This window comes from Tachyglossus aculeatus, chromosome 7, assembly GCF_015852505.1.
Source record: "Tachyglossus aculeatus isolate mTacAcu1 chromosome 7, mTacAcu1.pri, whole genome shotgun sequence".
In the NCBI taxonomy this organism is placed as follows: domain Eukaryota; kingdom Metazoa; phylum Chordata; class Mammalia; order Monotremata; family Tachyglossidae; genus Tachyglossus; species Tachyglossus aculeatus.
This window is the reverse complement of record NC_052072.1, coordinates 44,914,315-44,940,211: the sequence shown is the minus strand read 5'-3', so window position 1 is coordinate 44,940,211 and position 25,897 is coordinate 44,914,315. Positions and strand designations below refer to the sequence as shown.

The window sequence follows — 25,897 nt, the reverse complement described above, 5'->3', positions numbered from 1 at the left end:
CCCACTTTGACTTTCATCCCTAAATGCTTACACAAAGATTGTTTCCTGTCATTTTCTGATTGTCCATCCAGTTTGTTTTTAATTGTAGGGATGCAGCTTCAACTGCTTCCTTTTGAAGTTGACTAGTTTTCTGCCAGACTTCCCAGGCAAGTTGACAGTTCTTTACACCTCCTTGTACACTCCCAAATGTGATTCTTCTTCGGCCAGATAAAGTTAATTTCAAGTCACGGAAGTCTTTTCCATTCATATTAACTTTTATAAATTTTCAGATCGTGGGCCTTTTAAATACTTGAAAAATTATCGCTTGTCTTAAAGATTGAATTCTATCCTATTTATTCTCTTACCCTCAGCAGCAAGGATCGGAGGCTGTAGAGTCCCATCAGTGGTTGATGTGTCAGACGTGGGAATAGGACAGGAAAATACCCAGACTACTGGGGGTGGATAGATGAGTAGTTAAAAACAGAGTTGCTGAAGTCCAGAAGGGATTGCTTTTCATTACCTCTCTGTGAAATGGGGAAATAGCCATCCTCCAGTTAGCTCTTGGAACTTTGCCGTCAGCTGGCTTTTCTATTCCCAGGCATCCTAGGTTATGAGCTACTTGGCTTTCTGTGTCCTCCCATGACCTGTGAGAACTGGAGAACAGGAAAGAATTATTGTGATTTCCGGTTATCTTCTACAGGTGTGCAAGCCCTTCTCGATAAAATTCTAGGAGTAGTAGTAGTAACCAATTAATCAATGGTATTGATTGAAAGAATGAGTAAATATTGAGCACTCACTGTATACAGAGCGTTGTACTAAGCACTGGGAACGCATATGCAGTTGGGAATTAAATATGGAACCTGTCCCACGGTGGTCTCATAATTTTATGAATCTAGTAACTCAATCTTAGAAAAAAGATTAAATTTAGACAACCTCCAAGTTTTCCACCATTCATTAGCAGTTCTAGTCTTCTTTACAGCTGTAGTTGGATTTGTACTTGAGCTTACAGAATATTTGCTTTCCACTGAAAATGAATCTCATTTTGTGATATTGCACTACCTGGGAATCAGCAACTTGCACTTGGTTGTCCCTGAGGGAAGTGAGGGGTAGACTATGGCGTAATGATTATTATTATTATTTTAATTTTCCAAATCTTAAGGTATTGAGAGTAAATGTTCCCTGGGGCTTGCTTCCCTCTGTCAGCCCTCCAGGAGTCCCCCAACCTGATCTGTACCCAGTGGAGCTGGGGAAATAGACCCACTTTCAGACCGATTGGAGAGGGAAGGAAGATTTTTTTTTTTATGGTAATTGTTAAGCATTTACTAAGTGCCAGGCACTGTACTAACCGCCGGGTTAGGTGCAAACTAAACAGGCTGGACACAGTCCATGTCCCACGTGGGCTCGTGGTCTTAATCCCCATTTTACAGAAGAGGTAACTGAGGCACAGTGAAGTGACTTCACATAGCAGACTAGTGGCAGAGCTGGGATTAGAACCAGGTCCTTTTGACTCCCAGGACCATACTCTATTCACTAGGCCATGCTGCTTCTCTACTCTTTAGTAAGAAAAGTGCTTTCCAAGCTTCCCTCCCCAGACTATAAGGTCCTTGTGGGCAGAGGACATGTCTACCAACTCTGTTGTGTCGTACTCTCCCACGTGTTTAGTGCAGTGTTCTGCACACAGTCAGCAGTCAATACCATTGATAAGCTGGATAAGAAAACCAATCTAGAAAACCCAAGCCCATCACCCAGGCAGAGCGCCAATCCCACCGTGAAGATTTGTCATTTAGTTCTGTAACTTTTTTAGCCCGCCTCTCTTCTCAGATCTCCTCATATGCAATACATGATGAACCATTTTAACAGTAAGCCAGTAAAGGCCTATTTTCTTCAATCACGCTCTTGATTGGACTGTTTTACTGGAACTTTTCTCATACTCATACGTCTTCCTGTCTTTGAAGTGCTCTTGTGCTTGTCCATTTATTAAGCTAACTGAGGCCACGCTAACTCATAAAATGTCTTGGTTACCTTAGAAGAGGCAGTGAAGTGTTTGATCTTGCTTACCCTGACCAAAGTGCTGTGCTGGGAAAGATGTGAAGGGGCTTCCTGGCCTAAAAACTTGAAGATTAAAAGATGAAATACGTATACTCTGCATTTAACCTCTTTCCTAAATAACAATAAAACTCAAAGCAATCGTGAAGATTGATGGCATTGGGACTATTAAAAACTATAAATTAGCTACTTCCGGACATTGCCCTTTTCATCTTTTCCTATTTATTTTCCCTTTTAAGTCCCAACAAAAGAAAAAAAAAGATTTTTTTTGTGTGACAAGAGATCTTGAAGATAAAAGTGTTCTAAAAAGATTCAAATTAGGTACTTCACTGGCTACTCATTTGTGTTTCTAAATCAGTATTTACTAAGCACCCCCTGTTTGCATGGGAGATGTTCTGTAATAGCAAGCTAGCTTACTATTTTGATTAAATCAATATTTAGTTTTCCGATTCAGTTTTTGTAAGGATGGTGGCTGGTTTGACACCTCTCCCCCAACTGCCCCAGAGAGTGTGATGTTGCTGTTTTTCCAGGTGAGTGTGTCTGAGTAGCCTAGATTTGTGGGCTCCTCCTCTGCTTCCCGCCTGCTAACTGTGGGAGTCCCTCAAGGCTTAGTTCTGGGTCCCCTTCTCTTCTCCATTTATACCCACTCCCTTGGAAAATTAATTTGTTCCCATGGCTTCATCCACCACCTCTATGAGGATGATTCCCAAATCTACATCTTTGGCTCTAATCAATCAATCTCTCACCTCATATTTCCTCCTTCCTCAGGCCATCTCTACTTGGATGACCCTACCACGCCTAAAGTTTAACATGTCCAAAATAAAACTCCTCTTCCCCCTCACTTTCCCATCACTGTAGACAGCACCACCATCCGCCGTGTCTCAAGCTCATAACCTGGGACTGATTCTTGACTCAGCTCTCTCATTCAACCCACATATTCAGTGTCACCAAATCCTGTAGTTTCAACCTTCACAACTTTGTAAAAAAGTCAGCCCTGTCCTCTCGATTCAAACCGCTACCACCTTCATCCAAGCACCTAGCTCTCTTACTGACCTCCTGTCTCTCCCCACTCCTCAAGAACCTCCAGTGGTTGCCCATCCATCTCTGCATTCATTCATTCAATCGTATTTATTGGGCTCTTACTGTGTGCAGAGCACTGTACTAAGCGCTTGGGAAGTACAAGTTGGCAACATTTTGGGACGGTCCCTACCCAACAACTGGCTCACAGTATAGAAGGGGGAGACAGACAACAAAACAAAACGTGGGTGGGTGTCAAGTCGTCAGAACAAATAGAATTAAAGCTAAATGCACATCATTAACAAAATAGAATAGTAAATATGTACAAGTAAAATGAGTAATAAATCTGTACACACATATATACAGGTGCTGTGGGGAGGGGAAGGAGGTAGGGCAGGGGGGATGGGGAGGAGGAGAGGAAAAAGGGGGCTCAGTCTGGGAAGGCCTCTTGGAGGAGGTGAGCTCGCAGTAGGGCTTTGAAGGGAGGAAGAGAGCTAGCTTGGAGGAAGTGTGGAGGGAGGGCATTCCAGGCCATCAGACATCAAACAAAAATCTGCATCAAACAGAAGCTCCTTACCACTGGCTTTAAAGCACTGTGACCTTGTCCCCCCCACCACATTTCCCTGATTTCCTACTCCAACCTAGCTTGCACACATCACTCCACCAATGCTAACCAATTCGCTGTACCTTGATCTCGCCTATCTCACCACTGACTTCTTGCCCAGGCCCTGCCTCTTCATGTCAGACAGGCGATCACTTCATCTACTTTCAAAACCATATTAAAAGCACATCTCCTCCAAGAGACCTTCCCCAACTGAGCCCTCATTTCATCTTCTACTCCCCTCTGCAACACCTTGCACTTGGATTTGCACGCTTTTCAGCCCTACAAGCACTTATGTACTGAGAGCTCACTTCCTCCAGGAGGCCTTCCCAGACTGAGCCCCCTTTTCATCATCAATCGTATTTATTGAGCGCTTACTATCTGCAGAGCAGTGTACTAAGCGCTTGTACTGTACTACTAGCGCTTTTCCTCTCCTCCTCCCCATCCCTCCCGCCCTACCTCCTTCCCCTCCCCACAGCTCCTGTATATATGTGTGTACAGATTAATTACCCTATTTTACTTGTACATATTTACTATTCTATTTATTTTGTTAATGATGTGCATCTAGCTTTATTTCTATTTATTCTGATGACTTGACACCTGTCCACATGTTCTGTTTTGTTGCCTGTCTCCCCTTTTTAGACTGTGAGCCCATTGTTGGGTAGGGACCATCTCTATATGTTGCCGACTTGTACTTCCCAAGTGCTTAGTACAGTGCTGTGCACACAGTAAGCGCTCAATAAATACAATTGAATGAATGAATATCGGCAATTTATATTATTGTCTGTGTCCCCCTCTAGACTGTAAGCTCTTTGTGGGCAGGGATCCTGTCCCACACCTCTGTTGTACTTTCCCAAGTGCTTAGTACAGTGCTATACACATAATAATTGCTCAATAAATACAGTTGATTATAGTATTTTGCAATTTAAATACAAACTGATTCCCTCCCTCCCCCCAATGACAAACTTTCTGAATATTTGGATCACCATAACAAATAAAGGGAAGTAGTGAAACAGTAATGACAGTGAAAAGGTTATATTTTGTGAAGAGATGGAAGGAATCAATCGGTTTGACGCCAAACGGTTGTAAGATTGTCAGATAATATTTTCGTAGCTTTTCAAAGAGCTTGGCTGCGTCCTTTCTCAACCTCAGTTCATTTTGTTCTGAAACAGGATTATCGCTTTGCTGTAGGAAAGTAAACTGCCACTTAGAGTCGAAATCATTGGTCCCCAATCAAGTTGTAGATTGGTGGAGATGTGGGAAATAAAATTGAAATCCCTTGACTTCCAATCCTGTATTCTCATCCATCCGGAAATTGATGTAACAGTTGCTTCCAAACTGTCGCTGTTAAATGAAGGTTTGGTAGCTGGATAAATTGTATCCTAGGAGTCAGTCTTTGAAGCAGTGTAGTCTAGTGGAAAGAGCGCAGGCTCGGAAGTCAGAGGCTAATCCTGGCTCAGTCACATGTCTGCTGTGTGATGTTAGACAAGTTACTTAACTTCTCTGTGCCTCAATTACCTCATCTCCTACTTAGACCGTGAGCCCCATGTGGGTCACCTGGAACCACCTGTCCAAACTGTTTAATTTGTATCTCTCCTAGTTTTTAGAACAGTGCTTGGCACATAGCACCTAACAAGTACGATTATCATTAGTTGATAACATACTCATTTTAGGAAGACGTTTGTTCCTTTTAATTTTTATTAAAGGAATTCAACCAGCTCATTTAAAAATGGTGACTAATCCTAGAGGATGATTTTAGAAAGCAAATCAGCTTTTAAATTTGGCTAGGCCTTTAGACTGGGCACCTTCTCTGTGCCTCATTTGAGTAATAATAATAATGATGGCATGTATTAAGCGCTTACTATGTGCCAAGCACTATTCATAAGCACTGGGGAGGTTACAAAGTGATCAGATTGTCCCACGGGGGACTCTCAGTCTTAATCCCCATTTTACAGATGAGGTAATTGAGGCCCAGAGAAGTGAAGTGACTTGCCCAAAGTCACCCAGTTGACATGCGGCTGAGCCGGAATTTGAACCCATGACCCCTGACTCCAAAGCCCATGCTCTTTCCACTGAGCCATGCTGCTTCTCTATTTTTGGAAAATGTAGTATTTTTGGAAAATTGCGGGGGAAGATGTTTTCAAAAGGCTGTGGTATAATTAGGGGTCAATTTAGGTCCACCAGGGAGCATGGAATAAGGTTCTCAGAAAAGGTGATGATGAAATTAAACTGGTACATTTGAAAGTGATATTACAGCGGAGTTCAACTGAATTTGCTATCTAAAATTGTGATCCCTGCCTAGGATGTTTTTCTCCTTTGGCTCCTGTGGAAATAGCTTGCATGCTGGGCTGTTTGGCTTTAGAACATATTGGAAAGCTGCCCAAATCTCTATGCTTTAATATAAGCTCATTTGCAAGGAACAAATGTCCTCATCTTGATCCAGAGGAAGGATAATCCTAAATCTACTGATTTCCCTGCTTTGAAATGAGCAATTCCACCTCAAATGGTAGAATTTATGCTTGGTTTCAAGTAACAGCCTCATTTCGCCCCCAGACATAGTACATTATTTCCTTCATTATACCGACATATCCTTGGCATTGCTTAAGCAAAACACACCACCGCGACTGCATTTGAGTAGTGTCTTGCTGAGGGGGTTCCTCTCCTGCAGTAAAATTGTACTTGCGGAGGAAAACCCTCCCTCTGTTGGGTCTCTTCTGTCTTGACTTCTGGTGCCCTTGAAGGGGCATAGTTTTGAGGACCAAAATGAAGCCATCATCATCATCCTAAAATAATGATGGTATTTGTTAAGCGCTTACTCCGTGTCAAGCACTGTTCTAAGCAGTGGGGTAGGTAGAAGCTAATCACGTTGAACACAGTCCCTGTCCCACATGGTACTCAGTCTTAGTCCCCATTTTACAGATGAGGCAACTGAGGCCCAGAGAAGTTAAGTGACTTCATAATAATTATGGCATTTGTTAATTGCTCACTATATGCCAGGCACTGTACTAAGCACTGGGTTGGATACAAAGTGGTTTGGATACAGTCCCTGTCCCCCGTGGGGTTCACAGTCTCAATCCCCATTTTTACAGATGAGGTAACTGAGGCCCAGAGAAGTTAAGGGTCTTGCCCAAGGTTACAAAGCAGACAAGTGGCAGCGGTGGGATTAGAACACATGACTTTCTGATTCCCAGGCCCGTGCTCTATCCACTACGCCATGCTGCTTCTCTGTCATCAACAGCATGTATCACAACTTTGGGGCAACATGTGGCTCCTGTCCTTTACGGAGCATATAAATCCTGCATAGCTACTCAATTGGTGCTGCTTCATTGATCCCCTGGTATGCAACCGTTTGATACTCAGGAAAGGTTCACAGGAAATTGTTATTCTAAAAATTTGATATTCCAAAAATTTTACTAGTCTGCTTTGGGGCTCTCTTCCATTGTATATCCAAAGAATTTTGAAGAGAGAAGAAAGCAACGGTGTGGTCTAGTAGAGAGAGACGGGTCTGAGAGTAAGAAGGACCCGGGTTCTAACAGTAATAATGCTGGTATTTAAGTGCTTACTGTATGCAAGCACTGTTCTAAGCGCTGGGGGGGATATAAGGTGATCAGGTTGTCCCACGTGGGGCTCACAGTCTTCATCCCCATTTTCCAAATGAGGTCACTGAGACACAGAGAAGTTAAGTGGCTTGCCCAAGGTCACACGGTTAACAAGTGGCGGAGCAGGGATTTGAATCCATGACCTCTGACTCCCAAGCCCATTCTCTTTCCACCTAGCCACGTTGTCTCTCTGGCCCCAGCCCCCGACACTTTTCTGTTGTGTGACCTTGGACAAGTCACTTGACTACTCTGTGCCTCAGTAACCTATTCTGTAAAGCGGAAAATAAGTCCGTGAGCCCCGTGTGGGACATTTGACTGCCCAATGTGATTAGCTTGCATCTACCCCAGCGCTTACAGTGTCTGGCACATTGTAAACATTTAGAAAATACCATAGAAATAAAATCTTCCATCTCTTCCTTCCACTTCTTCGAGCTGTGAAAAGGAAAGTGGGGATCCCAAAGTTTGGGATATCAGGTTGTTCATGAGGTTTGAAAGAGTCCATCGCTTTTTCTATGGCTGAATGGCAGCATTGTAGTTCATTGTGTACCATCTGTTAGGAATTAAATACTATCAGCTCAATACGCAGCTTCGAATGGCATACTGGTTGTGTTTCTGACAGTGAAATGTAGTAGTAGCGCTCCAAAACCTTTTAATAATAATAATGATGGCATTTGTTAAGAGCTTACTATGTGCAAAACACTGTTCTAAGCGCTGGGGACATTACAAGGTGATCAAGTTGTCCCACAGGGGGCTCACAGTTTTAATCCCCATTTTACAGATGAGGTAACTGAGGCACAGAGAAGTTAAGTGACTTACCCAAAGTCACACAGTTGACAGTTGGCGGAGCCAGGATTTGAACCCATGACCTCTGACTCCAAAGCCCGTGCTCTTTCCACTGAGCCACGCTGCTTCTAATAGTAATACACATTGACTTGTATTTAGGCATTACCTAGTTTTCTCTTTTTTTTTTTTTTTTAATTTTCGGATTCTGGGCTTTGGGGCCTGTCCTAATTTTAACATTTCTGCTAGGGAGCGCATGGAAACATGATGATGATGAATTCTCCTGTCAGGAATGACAGACGAGGACCCATGTTGAGGGGTTGAGTACAAAACTAGTAGTGGCTTGCACAGTTCTACTCACTCTTTTCCTTAGTCTGTAAACTCCTTTTGGCAGGGAATGTGTCTACCGACAATATTGTATTTAGTCTCCTAAGTAAGTCTTTGCCCAGTTTAGCCAGCTACATATGCTTTTTCCATTGATCTAACAGCAATGTGGGATCATTATCTACAATCCTATTCCATATGGAGGTGGAATTCCTTCTTGCACAAGGGCATCTCTGTAACTTAATTATTCTCCCAACACTGATAGTGAATCTCCTCGTTTTGTAGTAATAATAGCATTTATTGAGCCACCCATGGGGTGACTAATAAAATCTTGGGATGTTCAAAAGAAGCAAGTGACACATTCCCTCCCCACAAGGGTCTTACACTGTAAATAGGTTATATGTTTCTCTCTACCTTAGTAAACAAGATAAATAGCAGTGTACAGTGGACATGCACATATACATAAGTCCTGAAGATGGGTGTGAGAAAGAATATGAGTGCTAGAGATTGCTGGTCTCTAGTACAATAGTCTAGCCATGTTATGACCAGAGCTTGAACCAGGGTGGTAGCTTTGTGGGTGGACAAGGGGGCACATTGAGAGATGTTGTGTAGAAAAACCCGGCAGGGTGGGCGGCAGATTAAACGTGAGCTGACAGAGACCCTCGTTTCAGAATGAGGCTGAGGTCCCGAACTTCTGGGATACGGAGGGTGGTGATGTAGTTGACTTAAATAGGAAGATTAGCAGGAGGAGGAGATTTAGAAGAGAAGATGAGTCGTTCAAGATGAAAGATTAACTCATTTTAGAGCTTATTGATACCAACATGTAATTAAATATAGGACCGGAGAATGCTACTTCATCCATTTCTTCCATTATTTCCCATAAATTAAGGATTAGAATTAAAGAAAGCATGCCACTCGGGAATCTCTATCTGCCTTTTAAACCCCTGTTCTTTATGATAAAGTTAAGTAAGTCGTTAACATTCCAGTGCTTGGGAGTTAAGAAAAATAATCCTTAATTTATTTGATGACACGACATTTACACATGATTAAAACCGATATTTTAATCCAGTAATGCTTGTTTTTAATTTAAGTATCTTTTGCATAAAGATTGTTTTTTAGGCATTAGGCAGCGAGATAGATGTTTTGTGGTGAGACTGCCTTCTACTTAGAGCAGAATTCAGTTTATTTGGAATATATATATATATGTATATATATTGTTTTCCCAAATTCTGAAAGGTAATATTCCTATGATTTATAGTGACAAATAACTTACTAGATAGAGATCATTTCTAAATGTTTCACACCATTTTGTACTTATTCTCTCAAATTTGTTTTTCTATTTACCATATAATTTAAAAGAAAGCAATGATTTGTTGGATGTAACTGGTGTCTTTTGCTTTTCAACAGCTACTTTAACCTATGATACACTCAGATTTGCTGAGTTTGAAGATTTCCCTGAGACCACTGAGCCTGTTTGGATCCTGGGTAGAAAATACACTATTTTCACAGGTACCAAATTCAAGTTGAACGCCATCCATTTTTGACTGGTGAACCTTCTAACGAGCATCTCTACTTCCTCTCGACTTATTCTTGTCTTTTCTCTTTTCCTGCCTGAATACCTCTTATAAGCTATGCTCTCTGGACTGGTGTTTGAAGTTTCTAGAGAAGCATGGATTCTGGTTGCCTGATCGACAGCTCTAACCTCTTCCCGCTCCTGCCGTGTTCTTAATTTACTTGTTGTGGCTATTTAACCACAGTTCTGACAATAGTGAAAATGCAGAGGTGTCATAGCTGTAAAAGGAAAAGAAATCAAAATGGCCATTGATTATCCTCGTTCCATTTCCCCAGTACTCTCACACACATGCCTTTTTTAGCCCTTTTAAACTGCTTCTGGTAAGAATTTAAGAGTAACGAAAATGTCATCCTGAATCAGGTGAATGAGAAACAAAATAGTGGTCGCCCTCCTTGAAATATACCTACTTTTTCCTCTCTGATAACCCAGCATGTTCCTGTAAGCCCTGTAATTAACATCTCTCAGCCCATTATAGACTTTTTGTCCTTGAATTTATCCATGCCCCTGCTGAACCTATTTTCTACCTGGAAATTTCTTATCACAATTTTTTTTTTCAAACCTATCACCTTCAAGCTTTCTTTTTATGTGGTATTTAAGCACTTACTATGTACCAAGCACTTTTCTAAGTTTTGGGATAGATAACAAATCAATCAAGCTGGAAACTGTTCCTGTTCCCATATGGGGTTCACGGTTTAAGTAGGAGGGAGAACAGGTATTGAATCCCTATTTTTGCAGTAGGCCGTGTTGCTTCCCCTGGTTACCCTTTATCCTGCTGTTTGGGGAGTCAGTGAGCTGGTCTATATTCACCTAGTTCCAGCTTTCATGATTTTGTAAGCTTCAACCACGTCCCCTCTCCCAGCCCTCAACTTTTATGTTACCTTACCTTTCTGTTTTGATCTATGCTTATAAGGAGGCTCTTCGACCCTTGTGATCATTTTGGCTGTCCTTTTCCTGAACCATCCAGCCCTCTTATAACCTATAAGATGAGATGAGTAGATCTGTAGCCAGCATTACAGAAATGGAAATATTGTGGTTTCTAATGTAATGGCAGAACCCAGCCTTTGGTTTTCTATTTCTCTTAATGGTGCACAACATTTAGAAGGCCTTTTGGATCTAAAGCATCATGCGGATGTTCCAGAATCTAATCCAGTTCCTCTGCTCTGTCTGCTGATCCCTTTTGCTTTCCCAGTTAACTGTTGAGTGTTTCTATTTAATCACCTGATGTCATTGTAAGAATAAAATCTGGCACAGCCATTTAGTAGTTTAGCTAAATTAGCTGCCATAGACCTGGGATGTGAAGTAAATTATCTACTCTGCAGGAAAGAATTTTAAATATTGGCATTCTGCCATAAAACCATCATCTTTATAGATGTGGCAAAAACGTTCAGGCTGTCACTTTTTATACCTCTTGTATTTGCAGTGTGTGGCATTTGTTTAAGTGGATACAATTTGAGGCTATTATACTGAACTGGGCTTTGTTTTTTTCTAAAAATCCTTAGAAAAAGAAGATATCTTATCAGATGTGACTTCTCGGCTTTGGTTCACATACAGGAAAAATTTTCCAGCCATTGGTAAGTTGCCCAAGTAGTTTGTCATCTATTTTCTCTCCTGGATTGATCTTGTCCAAGTTCCCTGAAAGTACTTGGATTTGTCATGTATAAAAGGTGATTCAGTATTTGTAGACTATAAGAAGATCATCATCACTCTTGCCAAAGTACATATATAGAGAGTTTACCGTTTATGCCCGGAATTCATATTTGGATAGGATTCTGTACTTTTGAAAGAAACCACAGTGCCTATCTTTGGAGCAGTTTACAATCTAAGTAGTGGAGCCAGAACAGATATATATTAACTCCAGAACATTCCCAGACAAAGTTTACATATGTGTGTGACAACATGCGCACAAACACAAATGAACCCACACTCTGCACAGGCATGAGACAGACCAGGAGATGGAATCCTAATGCCGTTGAGGGAAGCAGAGATTTTTTTCTGCTGCCCTGCTTTGTTCTATAGCTCCGATTTCTCTAAGTAGCCACCGTGGCCAGAGACAGGGTCACTGTGGCTCTTACCGCCCTTGGCCATCATCGTTGTTCTCCACTGCAGGCAGGGCCAAGAATGTAGCAGTAATGGCCTGGAGAAGGATAGGAACTTGCCCTTTCTCAGGTGTGTGGCCAATTAAAGGATGGGTAGGGTGGTAGAGGGCTTTCTTTGCCCCAGTCCACACCCATCTGACTACCGGCCAGAGACCTTACGGGGAGCAAACCCAGACAGTGAAGCAGTCTATGTTAAATGTAAGAGCAGGGCAAGTAAAGTTGTGTAAAGTATAAGGAGAAGGTGGCAATAGATGGTTGGAAGAGGGTTGGTTTGAATACGTTGAGGCAGGCCTCGTATAGCAGGACTTTAGGAGTAAGAAGGAAAGATATTCTAGAAAGGGAAATAACCTGAGTAAATACTTGCAATTCATCATCATCATCATCAATCATATTTATTGAGCGCTTACTGTGTGCAGAGCACTGTACTAAGCGCTTGGGAAGTCCAAGTTGGCCACATATAGAGACAGTCCCTACCCAACAGTGGGCTCACAGTCTAAAAGGGGGAGACAGAGAACAAAACCAAACATACTAACAAAATAAAATAAATAGAATAGATATGTACAAGTAAAATAAATAGAGTAATAAATATGTACGAACATATATACAGGTATATATACATATAGTATATATATATATGAGGAATTGAGGAACGAAGATCAGGCCCCTGTCTTCAGTGGGGATAACTAGGACCAGGAAGTCCATGATCAAGGGCCGGATTTTTTTTGTCTGTACGGTGTTAGAGAGCCATTATTACTACTAAAAGTGCGGTTGGACGTGATGTGGTTCAAGCAGCGCTTGACAAAAATTATTTTGGCAGTCAGGTTAAGAGTGGGTTATAATTGCAGGAGGGCAGATGCAGAAAATCCAGCTATTAGAAAATATCAGGCACCCTAATCAATTAACAATACTTATCGAGCATCGACTATGCAGAGCACTGTACTAAGTGCTTGGGAGAGTACCGTACAACTGGGTTGGTAGACACATTCCCTGCCCACAACAAGCTTACAGTCTCAAGAGGCCATGCCTCATGAGAGGAATGGCACTGGAAATGAAAAGGAAGTAGCAGATCAAAGGGATGCTGTGGAGAGGGAAGTGATGTGATTTGGGGAGGGAATATGGAGGACGATTGTTATGCACTGCTCTAAGCACTGAGTAGATCCAAGTTAATCAGGTCAGATTAACTTCCTGTCCCACTTGGGCTCCATTCCTGTCCCATTCCTGGTCCATTCCTGTCCCACTTGGGCTCACAGAGAGAACAGGCATTGAATCCCCATTTTACAGATGAGAAAACTGAGCCACAGAAAAGTAACTTGCCTGGATTCACACAGCAGGCAAATGGCAGAGCTGGGATTAGAACCCAGGTCCTTTCATTTCCAGCCCCGCACTTTTTCCAGTAGGTCACGCTGCTCTTCTTTGAGAAAAAAGACAGCTATCTGCCTCTGTGCTAATTTTAGCATGCCAGATTTGATATCCCAGCCACTCACGCTGCAGAGAAGCAGCGTGGCTCAGTGGAAAGAGCGCGGGCTTTGGAGTCAGAGGTCATGGGTTCAAATCCCGGCTCCGCCATTTGTCAGCTGTCTGACTTTGGGCAAGTCACTTAACTTCTCTGTGCCTCAGTTACCTCATCTGTAAAATGAGCATTAAGACTGTGAGCCCCATGTGGGACAACCTGATCACCTTGTAACCTCCCCAGCGCTTAGAACAGTGCTTTGCACATAGTAAGTGCTTAATAGATGCCATTATTATTATTATGATTGAGAGCGAGATGTAGAAAGAGGGGAAAAGTTCAGGATTGGAGGCGTGTGTAAGTCTGAGCATTGTCTGTGTTTTAATGGTATTTAAGGCCGTGAGAGAAGATGAAACGAGTGGAGCGGATATAGTGGAAAAGAATGGGGAAAGAGGGAGGGTGGAGCTGAAAGATTGAGGAGATTCCTTGTCCTTCCTTGTGGAGAGCTGCATTTCCCGAGTCTCTGGAGCCTCCTGGGGACCTGGATGTGTGAGCCAAGGGAACCCTCCACTGAGCATTCACTGATGGGTTTTTTGTATTGGACCCTCTGGCTTGACTAAAGGAGTTATGTCTCTGGGACAGAAAAGGATGCAGTGGAGAACAGTGGGAATTTCCAAGCACTCTGGGGGAGGGTACAGTTTGTCGTGCCTACTATTTTTTTTAAGAGACCTGGGTATTTTTGACTTGAGTTAAAAAAATAGCTCTGTAATTTGTGTTGGAGAAAGGTCAGAGGTCTAAATATTTTGATTTTTCAAGTATTGCTTATTGTAGTGGGATTGGTTTAAGGTTTCTTGCTCTGTTTTCCCCACTTCTGCTCTTCTTGACATCCAGAGGGAATGGTGGGAAGATATTGTTGAGAAGCAGTGTGGGCTGATGGCTAGAGCATGGGCGAGGAAATCAGAAGGACCTGGGTTCTAATCTCGCTCTGCCCCTTGGCTGCTGTGTGACCTTGGGCGAGTCACTTAATTTCTCTGTGCTTCAATTACCTCATCTGCAAAATGGGCATCAATTCCACTACCTCCTACCTAGACTTTGTGCCTTATGTGCGACAGGAACTGGGTCCAGCCTGATTAACTTGTATCTAGCTCAGCACTCAGAACAGCGCTTAGCATATTGTGTGCACTTAACACCATAATTAATACGTGTCTACCAAATCTGTTACCTCACCTCCCAAGCGCAAAGTATAGTGCTCTTAACCCGGTAAGCTCTCAAAAAATATGACTGACTGATAATATTCTGGGGGAAAATCATAAATATGAGGATAGGTTGGGGTGATACCTCTTCAAATGTGTTTAAATCTCAAGTTGAATAGTCCAGCTCCCAAAATCAAATCCTTATTGTCCTCACAGAGTAGCTATTTACATAAGTGACCCCTTCCAGATTTCACAGTGAATTAAGTGGAGTGAATGAGCTCTCTGACCCTATTTACTCAGGAAATTATCCTGTATATTTTAGACTTGATAGGTAGGGGTCACACTGCTGTTCCAATTAATATTGATTTCATGGGGTAGTAGGCAAGTTTTTGACTTACTATTACATGCTCTTTAATATCCCACAATTAGTTCCTTTTTTTGCTCCGAAAGAGCAAAGTAAAAAGTATAGCTGATTAAAGATTGAAAGTCTGCTAGTAGTAAATGTATATTCTTTTCCTTCGCAGTTCCTTTCTTCCCAGAGTGGTGGCCATCGCTGTTAATTAATGTGATTTGACCTTGGTTTGTGAACCCTCCCACAGATGGACAGACTGTAGGGGGATGTGGGTTCTGCTCTGAGAAACTTAACATGTCAAATTCCTCCAGAAGCCAGTTCTCCTCATAAACCACATTTAATTTCCTTTGACTTGATTGCTGTAATGTCCCTTGACTGTTATTCTCTTTGGTTGTAGGAGGAACAGGCCCCACCTCTGACACAGGCTGGGGCTGCATGTTACGGTGTGGACAGATGATATTCGCCCAAGCCTTGCTCTGCAGGCATTTAGGCAGAGGTGAGCCTTAGAACTTATAAATAATTGCCAAGTGAAGATGGAGCTCTAATGCATGGCGAGGGCTGGAATCACTCATAAATGCTCTAAATCTAGAACTTGGTTATTATTTTCCTTTTGCACTCAGAGGACAGGATGATAGAGGCCAGCCTCTGGTAGCCAGACCCGGCCCCCTGAGTGGCCATTATTGGGCCCTTCCAACCTTGTTTCAGTTATTTAAAACTTCTTTATGGAAACTGAAAATCTAAGCTGGTCAGTAAATATCTGCATGTTCATGCTTTGTATATAGTTATTTTTACCGATCCGTGTCTATTTTTCAAGCTGCTTCTAAAGTAATTGCCTGTTAGTATATTCCTGGTTCTTCCACCAAAGTGATTTTTACTATGTTTAAGACATAAGCGCTTAGTACAGTGCTCTGCACACAGTAAGCACTCAATAAATACGATTGATGATGAAGACATTAGGGAGCGTTCTAGGTAGATTGCGATTGCAGTGTTGGAAGAGATGGTTTTGTACGCACGCGAATAACGTTGGTCAAAACACATGTATTCTAGGACAAGTTTTTCTTATCGTGGAATTGGTCAGGAATAGAACCCCCAGGCTAGCAGAGAACTGAGTATAACTCGAGAGTCTGTATAATTCCTAGTTCTGAAGAGGAGGATACCCTTAATAAATTGGTAAAAATCTGGGATCATAACTTTTACCCACCTCTCACCTACTTGTCTCGGCCTAATTAGTGCAGAGTCCATTTCCCAAAAGGGTGATCGCTCAAAGGAAATGGAACTGTAAAATATGTGTTAAATCCTCGAGAGTTGCCCCCATGTGCTGAAGAACAGTTTATTTTTGATTTGTAATTATAAAGTCAAAATGAAGTGCACCTACTTAGGCCACAGTGTGTCTCTTCATTATACCTTTTGGCTAGGACGTTGATAGGGAATTAGGGAACGTTCATCTGATGAGCAGATTGGGCGGTGGAATGGAGAAAAAACAAACCTCACATCATTCCATTTTCTTCCTTAGCAGTTCATGTCAGTGACTTGGAAGAGAAAACGGTTGAAACTATTGACTGTCAGGAGATTTGTGTTTAATATGTGGATTTTAAAAAATATCCATATCATCCCTACTCCTCCCTCCCTGCCATTATCATAGATAATTGAATCAGACAAAACTGTTTTGGAGAATTTCAGCCATTGGTAAGTGCCCAGACTTCTTTATTTCTGCCCAGATTGGAGATGGAAACCAGGAAGGAGACAGACAGACAACTATTTCAACGTTCTCAATGCCTTCATTGACAAGAAGGACAGCTACTACTCCATCCACCAGATAGGTAGGCACAATCCCTGAAGAGAGGTTGGATAGGAAAACTCATGCCTATTACTCTTTCCCAGGAATCTGCGGACCCGTCGGCTTTACACTAGGAACTGTTTCAGTAAATCTGTTAGATTAGTTGAAATTGTTTTTAAGATTGTGGCAAATCCTGCCCAAGTCTTCGTCTGTGACTTAATATCCTCTTATGCTGGCCACCCAAACAACTACCACTTTGGAGCAAGCTCTGGTCATATCGCGGTTAGAGTGGTACGTCAGCATCCTTGACCCTTGTTCCCAGCCTTTTCCTCTCCGATATCTACTCCACACCACTGCACTGTTCATCTTTCCGAAGCATTGTTTTGCCCACATCTCTCCTCAGAGCCCTCAGCTGGCTTCCCATGTACTCCCCTCGTCAAGCAAAAACTTCTCACGATTGGTTTCAAGGTAGTCCACCATCTCACCCTGCCTTTGTATGTCTGCTTTCTTCACCTGCTCCCTGCCAAACGACTGTCTTGGTCTCTTCAAGCTATACCTTGCTCTCAACTCCGTCGCCTTCATCTCTCTGCCCATGTTATTCCCTCAGCCCAGAACTCCTTCCCTCCCCAGATCTGACAGGTCAGTAGCCCCCCAGAAAGCCCCCCTTGTCCAAGTCTTCCCTGCTGAATTCCCAACATCCCAAGTCAGTGGACCTTGGAGTCTGAGGACCTGGGTTCTAATCCCAGCTCCACCACTTGTCTGCTGCATGACCTTGAGCAATTCATTTATCTTCTCTGCGCCTCAGTTTCCTCATTTGAAAATGGGGATTAAGACTGTGAGCCCCATGATGGTCAAGGACTGTGTCTAACCCAATTATCTGTATCTACCCCAGCCACTAGTACAATGTTTGCCACGTAATGCTTAACAATTTCCAGAATTACTAACTACTGCTGTTACTGTTGAGCAGCTGTAATTCTGCTGATGAGCAAGAACAAGAGCATTTCTTTTTTCAATGAAAGCTATATTTTTTTGTCCACTCTATGGAACTAGTGAAATATCCTCACCTTCAGGAAAAAAAGGACTATTATATTGAGTAGAAAAAGTCAACTTTTTACTTTCATTTTCTTTCTCCTGTCTTAGCATTGCTAGCAAAGGGATAGCCTCCTAAGGATGGGAGGACCTTAAGAATCCTCTTTATTCTCTTCGCCTCCTGATACCATAAAAATGTAGGAAAAGATAAATTAGGTCAAGACCGAACGACAAGCTAGGTCAGGTTAGGGAAATGGCATGACCTAGTGGAAAGAGCCTAGACCTGGGGCCCAAAAGGACCTGGGTTCTAATCCCAGCTCTGCCACTTGTCTGCTGTGTGTCCTTGGGCAAGTCGTTTAACTTCTCTGTGCCTGAGGTGTCTCAACTGTAAAATGTTGGACAGGGATTGTGTCCAACTTGATTACCTTATATCTATCCCAGTGCTTACGTACCATGCCTGGCACGTAGGAAATGCATAATGCCAAACAAGCAACCCCTCTCAGGGTCGCACCTGGAGAGATTCCAGTACTCTACCAGTCTCGACTATGGGAAGGAGAATCAACCGGAGGCCTACCCATTCCATTCCCAGCTTGGGCAGTGGCTAGAGAGTGGCAGGCAATCTGCTACAAGTCAGACTCACCTGTACTGAACAGCATCGGCATGGGTGAGTAGAGGGCGGAGACTCAAGTTAACTGTGCGGAAGGAAGCACTGGTAAACCGCTTCCGTATTTTTACCAAGAAAACTCTGTGGATCCACTACCAGAATGATCGCAGGTGGATGCGGGGCGTTCTGGGAGAGATGTGTCCATGGCATTGCTAAGGGTCGAACATGACTCGATAGCATAAGACAACAAACAAACAAAATCAACTCCAAACCAGGAGTAGGTGCCCTTTGTGTCCAACCACGGAAACAGATCTCTAACCATAAGATCCTAAATTTTTCCCCCTCTAGTAATTTTGTATCTTTCATTTATTCATTTATTGAAACCCTCATGGAGCCTCTAACGTCTCTCTCCTCTTCCTACCTTAACCTGTTATGAACTTTTCACCTGGGAGTGTATCCAAACTCTTCTTGTTCCTATTGATGTTTTCTATTGCATCGTTATATGAGAACAAAGTACATATTATATTTTGACCCCAGCTACGTGAAGCAGTGTTCCTCTAGTTTGTCTTGAATCTTCCCCTGTTAATTTCTCTTCTCTACAGGTTCTATTCCCCCCCGCACCCAACTACAATCTCAATTTCTGCCCCAGCTACTCACTTTTTCACTCACACCCGCCTGTAGCACTTCCGTGTCTATCAACCGACATCTTCCTAAGCACTCATGTATCCACAGATCTGCTTTTCCTTCTTCCTCCTGTGTAGATTATTTTAGTGCCTGTCTCTTCCCCACTGCTTTGTAGGCTCCTTGAGGGCAGGAACTGTATCTTTTAGTGAACTCTTCAAAGTAGATGTTCATTATGTAGTATTGATGGAATTTGCCATCTGCAGCTTCATTGCAGTCTTTTCAGTCATGTTGGTGTAGGATTTAGTGAACAGATCTGTGTTCATTCCATCCATTCTCTTCATGACTTTGTGTTCTTCAGACATTCTTCAGCCTTTATCTTATCAGCTGGAAAACCTATTATCTTTTCAGCCTCTCTTAGCACAGATGCTGTGCCAGCACCAAATCATTTGGGTTGTCCATTCTTTTTTGTAATAATCCTTTTATTGTTGCACATTTATGTACATATTTTAAAAACAAGTCACCTGGACACCTCAGTCCAGTAGGGAATCAAATATTTCTGTACAGGATGGAAGATCACAAGGCTACTAATTTGTTTCTATTTGCTATAGCTCAAATGGGTGTTGGAGAAGGAAAATCGATAGGCCAGTGGTATGGACCAAACACAGTTGCCCAAGTACTCAAGTATGTATTGAATTTTATCTTTTAATTTCTTGTGAGAAAAGAAGTAAAGTTTGGTTTTGGAAAAAAAAAAAAGGGGGTGACTGTTGAAAGAAGAAAATGATGATTCTCACAAATATGTCTTCTGGGCATCAGGATGGTGGGTTTGGAAAGACTCTTGAAATGACCAGTAAACATTAGAAATCTTTAAAGGAGTCCTGTTCTTTTAAAATACTTTAAATGCCTTAATTGGGGGTTCATTTCTTCAGCATTTTCTCTGCACTTTTTCTGGAAAAGAAAAGCTGGATAAGGTAGTAAGAGAAGTAGAAGTAAATGGGTAAGATTTCTGGGAGGAGTTACTGCAGAAGTAACTAGAATACCATGCACGATTTTCAACTTTTAAATTTGGAGGGTAAGCAGAAAAAAGTAATGTGATTTTTAAAACGGGTGGATTATTTTTTTTCTTGTTCTTGCTTCACATTAGGAAACTTGCTACTTTTGATACATGGAGTTCATTGGCAGTTCATATAGCTATGGACAACACAGTAGTGATGGAAGAAATTAGTAAGTAACCCAAACTCATAATGTCAGAATTGAGGATTTATACTGATGAATAGAATGAAAAATATTGGAGAATTCTGAGGATACATTGCATAGCCCAGGATATAGAACTCCTATAATATTGAAATAGTTGCTGGAACCATTTTAGGACTGCCTAAGGAATCAGATATTAAATCCTGTGAGTAAAAGAACCTCAATTAACTTATGAGCTGTCTTTGATATGAGTCTCTTTGGATAATAATAGTTTTACAACTTTTTGCTTTACCAAGTACCATCTATAACAAACCAGCAAGTATTATGACAAAAAGAGAGATGGAAAAAAAAAGCAGTTGTTACCGGTGTTTAGTATTAGCAAAGACGTAAGAAAAAACATGGTCCAAAGGTGTACAGATATTCCAAAAAGTTGTCTCCAAAGTCTAACTAAAGATAGAGAAAAGGAAGAGTATAAAATTAAGTGGTCACATGTACACATAAAAAAAACATAACTTTCTCACTATTGCCTCCCACCCTCCAACCAAAAACTGTGGGTAGTGATAATAATTTAATAAGTGCTACTAATGTGCTAAGCACTGGTTTTATAAGATTGGACCTGGTACCTTTTCCACTGTACAGATGAGGAAACAGGCACAGAGAGGTTTAAGTGATTTACCCAAGGACACACGGGCTGCCAGTGGTGGAATTGGTACTTAAACTTTGTCTCCTGGCTCCTAGTCTTGAGTGCTTTCCACTAGGGCACAGTAAGTAGACACTCAGCTGAGTCCAGACACTTCAGCCCATTTAATTCAGTGGCTAGACATAAGTTCTTAGGGTTTTTCTCTGCACCATCAACAGTAGCTTTGGTAATACTTTGAAGTCATCTTGTTCTGTATGAACATGGGTATACTGGGGGACAAATTCTGCGTCAAACAAAGCACCAGTCTGTGCTGGCCTGTGGCAACCCTGCAGCGGGTTTATGTGTGCCCAACACACAGGACACAAATGCAGTGGCACCAAGTGAGGATTTTGTAAGAAACACTGGCATTAACACTTAATAGCATCATTGTGGAAAATCATCAAGAATAGGCAATAACTTATTTGAGTTATCCAGTTCTCGATTTTGATCTTGTTTTTTGTTTGTTTTTTTATGGTATTTAAGCGCCTACTCTGCCAGGCACTGTTCTAAGCGCTGGGGTGGATGTAAGGTAATCAGGTTGAACACAGTCCCTGTCTCATATGGGGCACACAGTCTTCATCTCCATTTTACAGATGTGGTAACTGAGGCACAGAGAGGTTAAGTGACTTGCCTAAGGTCACATAGGCTAGTGGAAAGAGCACTGGCTTTGGAGTCAGAGGTCATGGGTTCAAATTCCAGCTCCGCCAGTTGTCACTTAACTTCCCTGTGCCTCAGTTCCCTCATCTGTAAAAATGGGGATTAAGATTGTGAGCCCCCCATGGGACAACCTGATCACCCTGTAACCTCCCCAGTACTTAGAACAGTGCTTGCGCTTAATAAATGCCATCGTTATTATTAGTATTAAGTGCCTGAGCCGGGATTAGAACCCAGATCCCTCGGGCTTCCAGGCTCATGCTCTGTCCACTAGGCCAGACTGCTTCTCGTTATGGCAGGCAGAGTGTCTGCTAACTCTGTTGTAGTATACTCTCCCAAGCACTTAGTACAGTGCTCTGTGCGTAGTCAGCACTCAGTACCAATTTTTGATTATAAAGGTGAAATTAAAGAATGGAAGAGTAGTAATTCTTGGGTGGTATCTGAGTGACTCTCACGTCTTGTGAGTGTCATCAGTAGCCTTAACTCTCAATTCTGGCCCTGTTCGCCGTGCAGTTTGATCGTTTGTCCAGATAATAATAATAATAATAATGGTATTAAGCGCTTACTATGTGCAAAGCACTGTTCTAAGCACCGGCGTGGTTCTTTTCATGCAGTTTATTAAACTCCACCCTACTGAGTCGAGAAACCCTGAACTTAGTCGGATCCATATTAAAAATTGCTCTTCGAAGCAGAGAGGCTTGTGTTTCAAAGAAATGAGAAATTGAATAGCGATGCCTGTAGTGTGTTTAGATTGAGATTGAGCCTCTTAAAATTCTGATGGGGATTCAACGTTGCTCTGAAGAATGGTGGCACTCCCTGTCCCGTGTGGAGTTCTTAATTTTGTTGTGTGTTGCCTCCCCCACTTTTAGGAAGGTTATGCAAGCCCAACTTCCCTGCAGGTGCCTCGGCATTTCCTACAGAGTCAGAATTCATGTTGAATGGGTTCCCTTCAGGAGCTGAGGTCACTAACAGACCGACACAGTGGAAACCGTTGGTCCTGCTGATACCTCTCCGCCTGGGGCTCACAGAGATCAATGAAGCTTACATCGAAACATTGAAGGTAAGGGTCTGAGCAGCCCTAACGCTTTGTCCGTCGATCTTGACACAATAGGGATCGGAAGCAAATCTGGCTGCTTTTTTTTGTTTGTTTTTTGCCCTTTCCCGAAGCACAGTATGAAAAACGGTAAGCTTCTGGTGCATGCCTTCTGTTTCTGCTGGCTTCTGAGCATTTTGTCAGTTGGCTCCAGTCCATTTCCTTTCTACCACATTTCTCGGAACTTGAGAAGGGAGAGACGCAAGTGGTTCTGGGGCTAGCCGACTGGCCTCAGGATCTCCCGAGAAAGTGGTTGGAGCCAGGGCTTGGGAAAAGACAAAAAGCAAAGGGCTGGGATTCTGCCAGGGTGTGGCAGAGGGGATAACCCCTGGGCCAGCTGGGCTCTCAGTGCCTGGCACGTAGTAAGCGCTTAACAAATATAATGATTGGTATTATTATCCCTACTCCACTATCCCTGGCTTCGTCGGGGATAATGGCGAATTGAAGTAAATTGAAGTTACCGAAACCGAAGTCCCTTCTTTTCTTCCCGCCTTGAAGCCATCGGGCAGTTCAGCGAGAGTCAGTTGGTTAAATGCTGCAAATGATGGCCACGGCTGTATTGAATTCAGCATTAGAATAGTGGCAAACATCTAAGGAAATAGAGGTGCGCAGAGAGAGAGAATTCCAAGGAATCCCCATTTTCATCTTGTCAGTGACTAATCTGTGGTGTTTATTAAGCACTCACCCGGTGTCGAGCACTGGGATAGATGGAGATGTAGCCGATCAGACATAGTCCTCGTCCTACACAGAGCTCACATTCTACGTGGGATTATAGACATAAGCACTTTAATGTTGTCCCTCCCTCCCCACAAAGCTCTTATGCTCCGCTGCGTCCCCATCGATCATTTGTTTTAACTTCTGTCTCCCCCATTAGATAATAAACTCCTCAAGGGTAGGGGTCATATCTTGTCAACTTGATTGTATTGTTCTCCTTACGCTATTGCGCTTCCTCTCACCTGTAAGCTTGTTGTGGGCTGGGAACCCGGCTGTTATAGTGTGCTCTCCTTAGCGTTTAGTACTGTGCTCTGCACCCAGTAAGCACTCAGTAAATATGATTGATATGTGCTTAGAACACTGCTTAGCTACAGGGCTCTGCCCACGGTCAGATTTCAGTGCCATTGATTGCAAGCAGAAAGAAGCAATAGAATGAGCAAACCAAGGCAGTGATGACAAAACATAATCCTCAAACTCCCCACTGCTACTTGGAAACCCATCCTCATTTACAAGCCACCCTCAGCAGCCTCCCTGGAGTTCTGAAGATTGTAACCATGGAATGAGAACATGTTTTTACAGACGCTTAAATGAAGATTTCACCCTGGCGGATGCTCCTGCCAGCAGTAGTCTTTTGAAGGCTTTGCTTTTTCAGTTCAAGTGTGATGTGCTGAACCATTTGGAGTCAGATTCCAAAATGGGATTTTTCCCATCCTTTCCTCAAATTTAAACATATCGGTGAGTCCTGTGTCCTGCATCTCAATACCTTCATTTGGTATGAAGAGGAAACCAATAAACACAGTCATTTAAAGGAACCATTTTTAAGCCCCAAAAAGAGGGAATTGCTATATTTTACAGCAATAATCAATTTAGGTGCTGGAGCAATATACTTGGAATGTTTTTTTCAGATGAAAAAACACCACACTTCAACTGGAAGAAGGGAAATATGGCTGATTTACCTGAATCTGTAAAGGCCAAAGCTAGATATTAAGCAACAACAGCATTTGTAACAACACAGCAGGTAGAATGGTTTAGAACACACAAGTGGTGTCAACCACAGATGCGACTGCACACACAGTATTTAAGGTGCCAAATAGAACCCAAGGGAATGGAAAGGGCATTTTCAGAACAGATCCAGCTTCCTCAGGAGGGGAGGTAATGGCAGGCGCTTAGTTCATTCCTTTGAAAGTCTGTCCATCTTTCTTCCTGCTCAGGATAACAACAACCGTGGTATTTGTTAAAGTGCCTTACTATGTGTCAAGCACTGCTGTAATTGCTGGGGAAGCTACAAGATAATCAGGTCATATCCAGTCCCTGTGCCACAATGGGACCTGCAGTCTAAGTAGGAGGGAGAACAGGTATTGAATCCTCATTTTACAGATGAGGAAACTGAGACAGAGAAGCTAAGTGACTTGCCCAACATCACACAGCAGGCACGTGGCAGAGCTGGGATTAGAACCCAGGTCCTCTGACTGGCAGGTTTCTGCTCTTTTCACTAGGCCATGGTGCTCCTCACAACAATAATAATAATAATAATATTTAAGTGCTTACTATGTTCCAGGCACTGTACTACTCGCTGGCTAAAGAGACTGTCTCTTGCCACCTGAAAAATAGGAACCTAGCCACAAATGAACTCTTAAAAAAATAATAATAATCTGCCCAATTCGAGGAAAGGATTAAATCACTTCAAACCTCGATTGAAAACCTCTCTCCACTACTCCTCTTCCTTCCTAAACTTCCCCTGGGTGTTTCCCCTGTAGACTGTTAGCTGATTGTCAGCAGGGATTCTGGCTGCCAACTTTGTTGTATTGTACTTTTTCAAGCGCTTAGAGCAGTGCTCTGCACACAGTAAGTGCTCAGCAGATATCATTGATTGATGGTACCAAGTGCCCTGTGGTGCTGGGGAAGCCGGTACTGGCATCCCTGCCATCCTTCTTAATCTCGGGAGACGCGTAGCTTGCTTTTCCGTCAAACAGTGGAATTTATTGAGATCTTACTGTGTGCAGGGCACTGTCCTAAGTGCTTAGGAGAGTACGGTAGAGTTGGTAGACATGTTCAGCTGACCACAGAGCATGCAATGTAGTGCTTTCCGGAACATGGCTGTTTATTATGACTGAATATTTTTGTGCTGCAAATTGTGGTCTCAAGTGATTTGATGTGCTTCATTCAGGTCATCGAGAGTATTTATTGAGCACCCGTTATGTGCAGTGTATTGTATGCGCTTGGAGGATGTATAGCAGAAATATAAAAAATGCATCCATGCCTCTGACCAATTACAAAACGGGCAACAACTGATAATTGGTAATATTTGATAATAAAATATTTGTAAAGCATTTACTATGTCCCAGACACTTTTCTGAACACTGGGGTAGATACACGATTATCACATATAGACCCAATCTGTCCCACATGAAGTTTACAGTCTCAGTAGGAGGGAGTAGGATTTAATCCCCATTTTGCAGATGAGGAAACTGAGGCCCAGTGGAGTTAAGTGTTTTGCCCAAGGTCACACAGCGGACAAGTGGCAG

General features: G+C 42.6%; 1 protein-coding gene across 2 annotated transcripts in view; it reads left to right on the top strand.

Moving 5' to 3' along the window:
• ATG4B (autophagy related 4B cysteine peptidase) overlaps window positions 1–25,897 on the top strand; it is a 47,748-nt gene that overhangs the window by 10,976 nt on the left and 10,875 nt on the right. The window contains exons 2-8 of one of the 2 annotated variants that reach the window (XM_038748826.1): window positions 9,754–9,855; window positions 11,419–11,490; window positions 15,405–15,503; window positions 16,726–16,827; window positions 19,650–19,722; window positions 20,183–20,262; window positions 22,519–22,625. In XM_038748826.1, coding sequence (XP_038604754.1) covers window positions 9,754–9,855; window positions 11,419–11,490; window positions 15,405–15,503; window positions 16,726–16,827; window positions 19,650–19,722; window positions 20,183–20,262; window positions 22,519–22,625 — 635 coding nt within the window. Of the gene's footprint in view, window positions 1–9,753; window positions 9,856–11,418; window positions 11,491–15,404; window positions 15,504–16,725; window positions 16,828–19,649; window positions 19,723–20,182; window positions 20,263–22,434; window positions 22,626–25,897 lie in introns of both variants that reach the window. The other variant, XM_038748825.1, reaches the window with a different exon arrangement.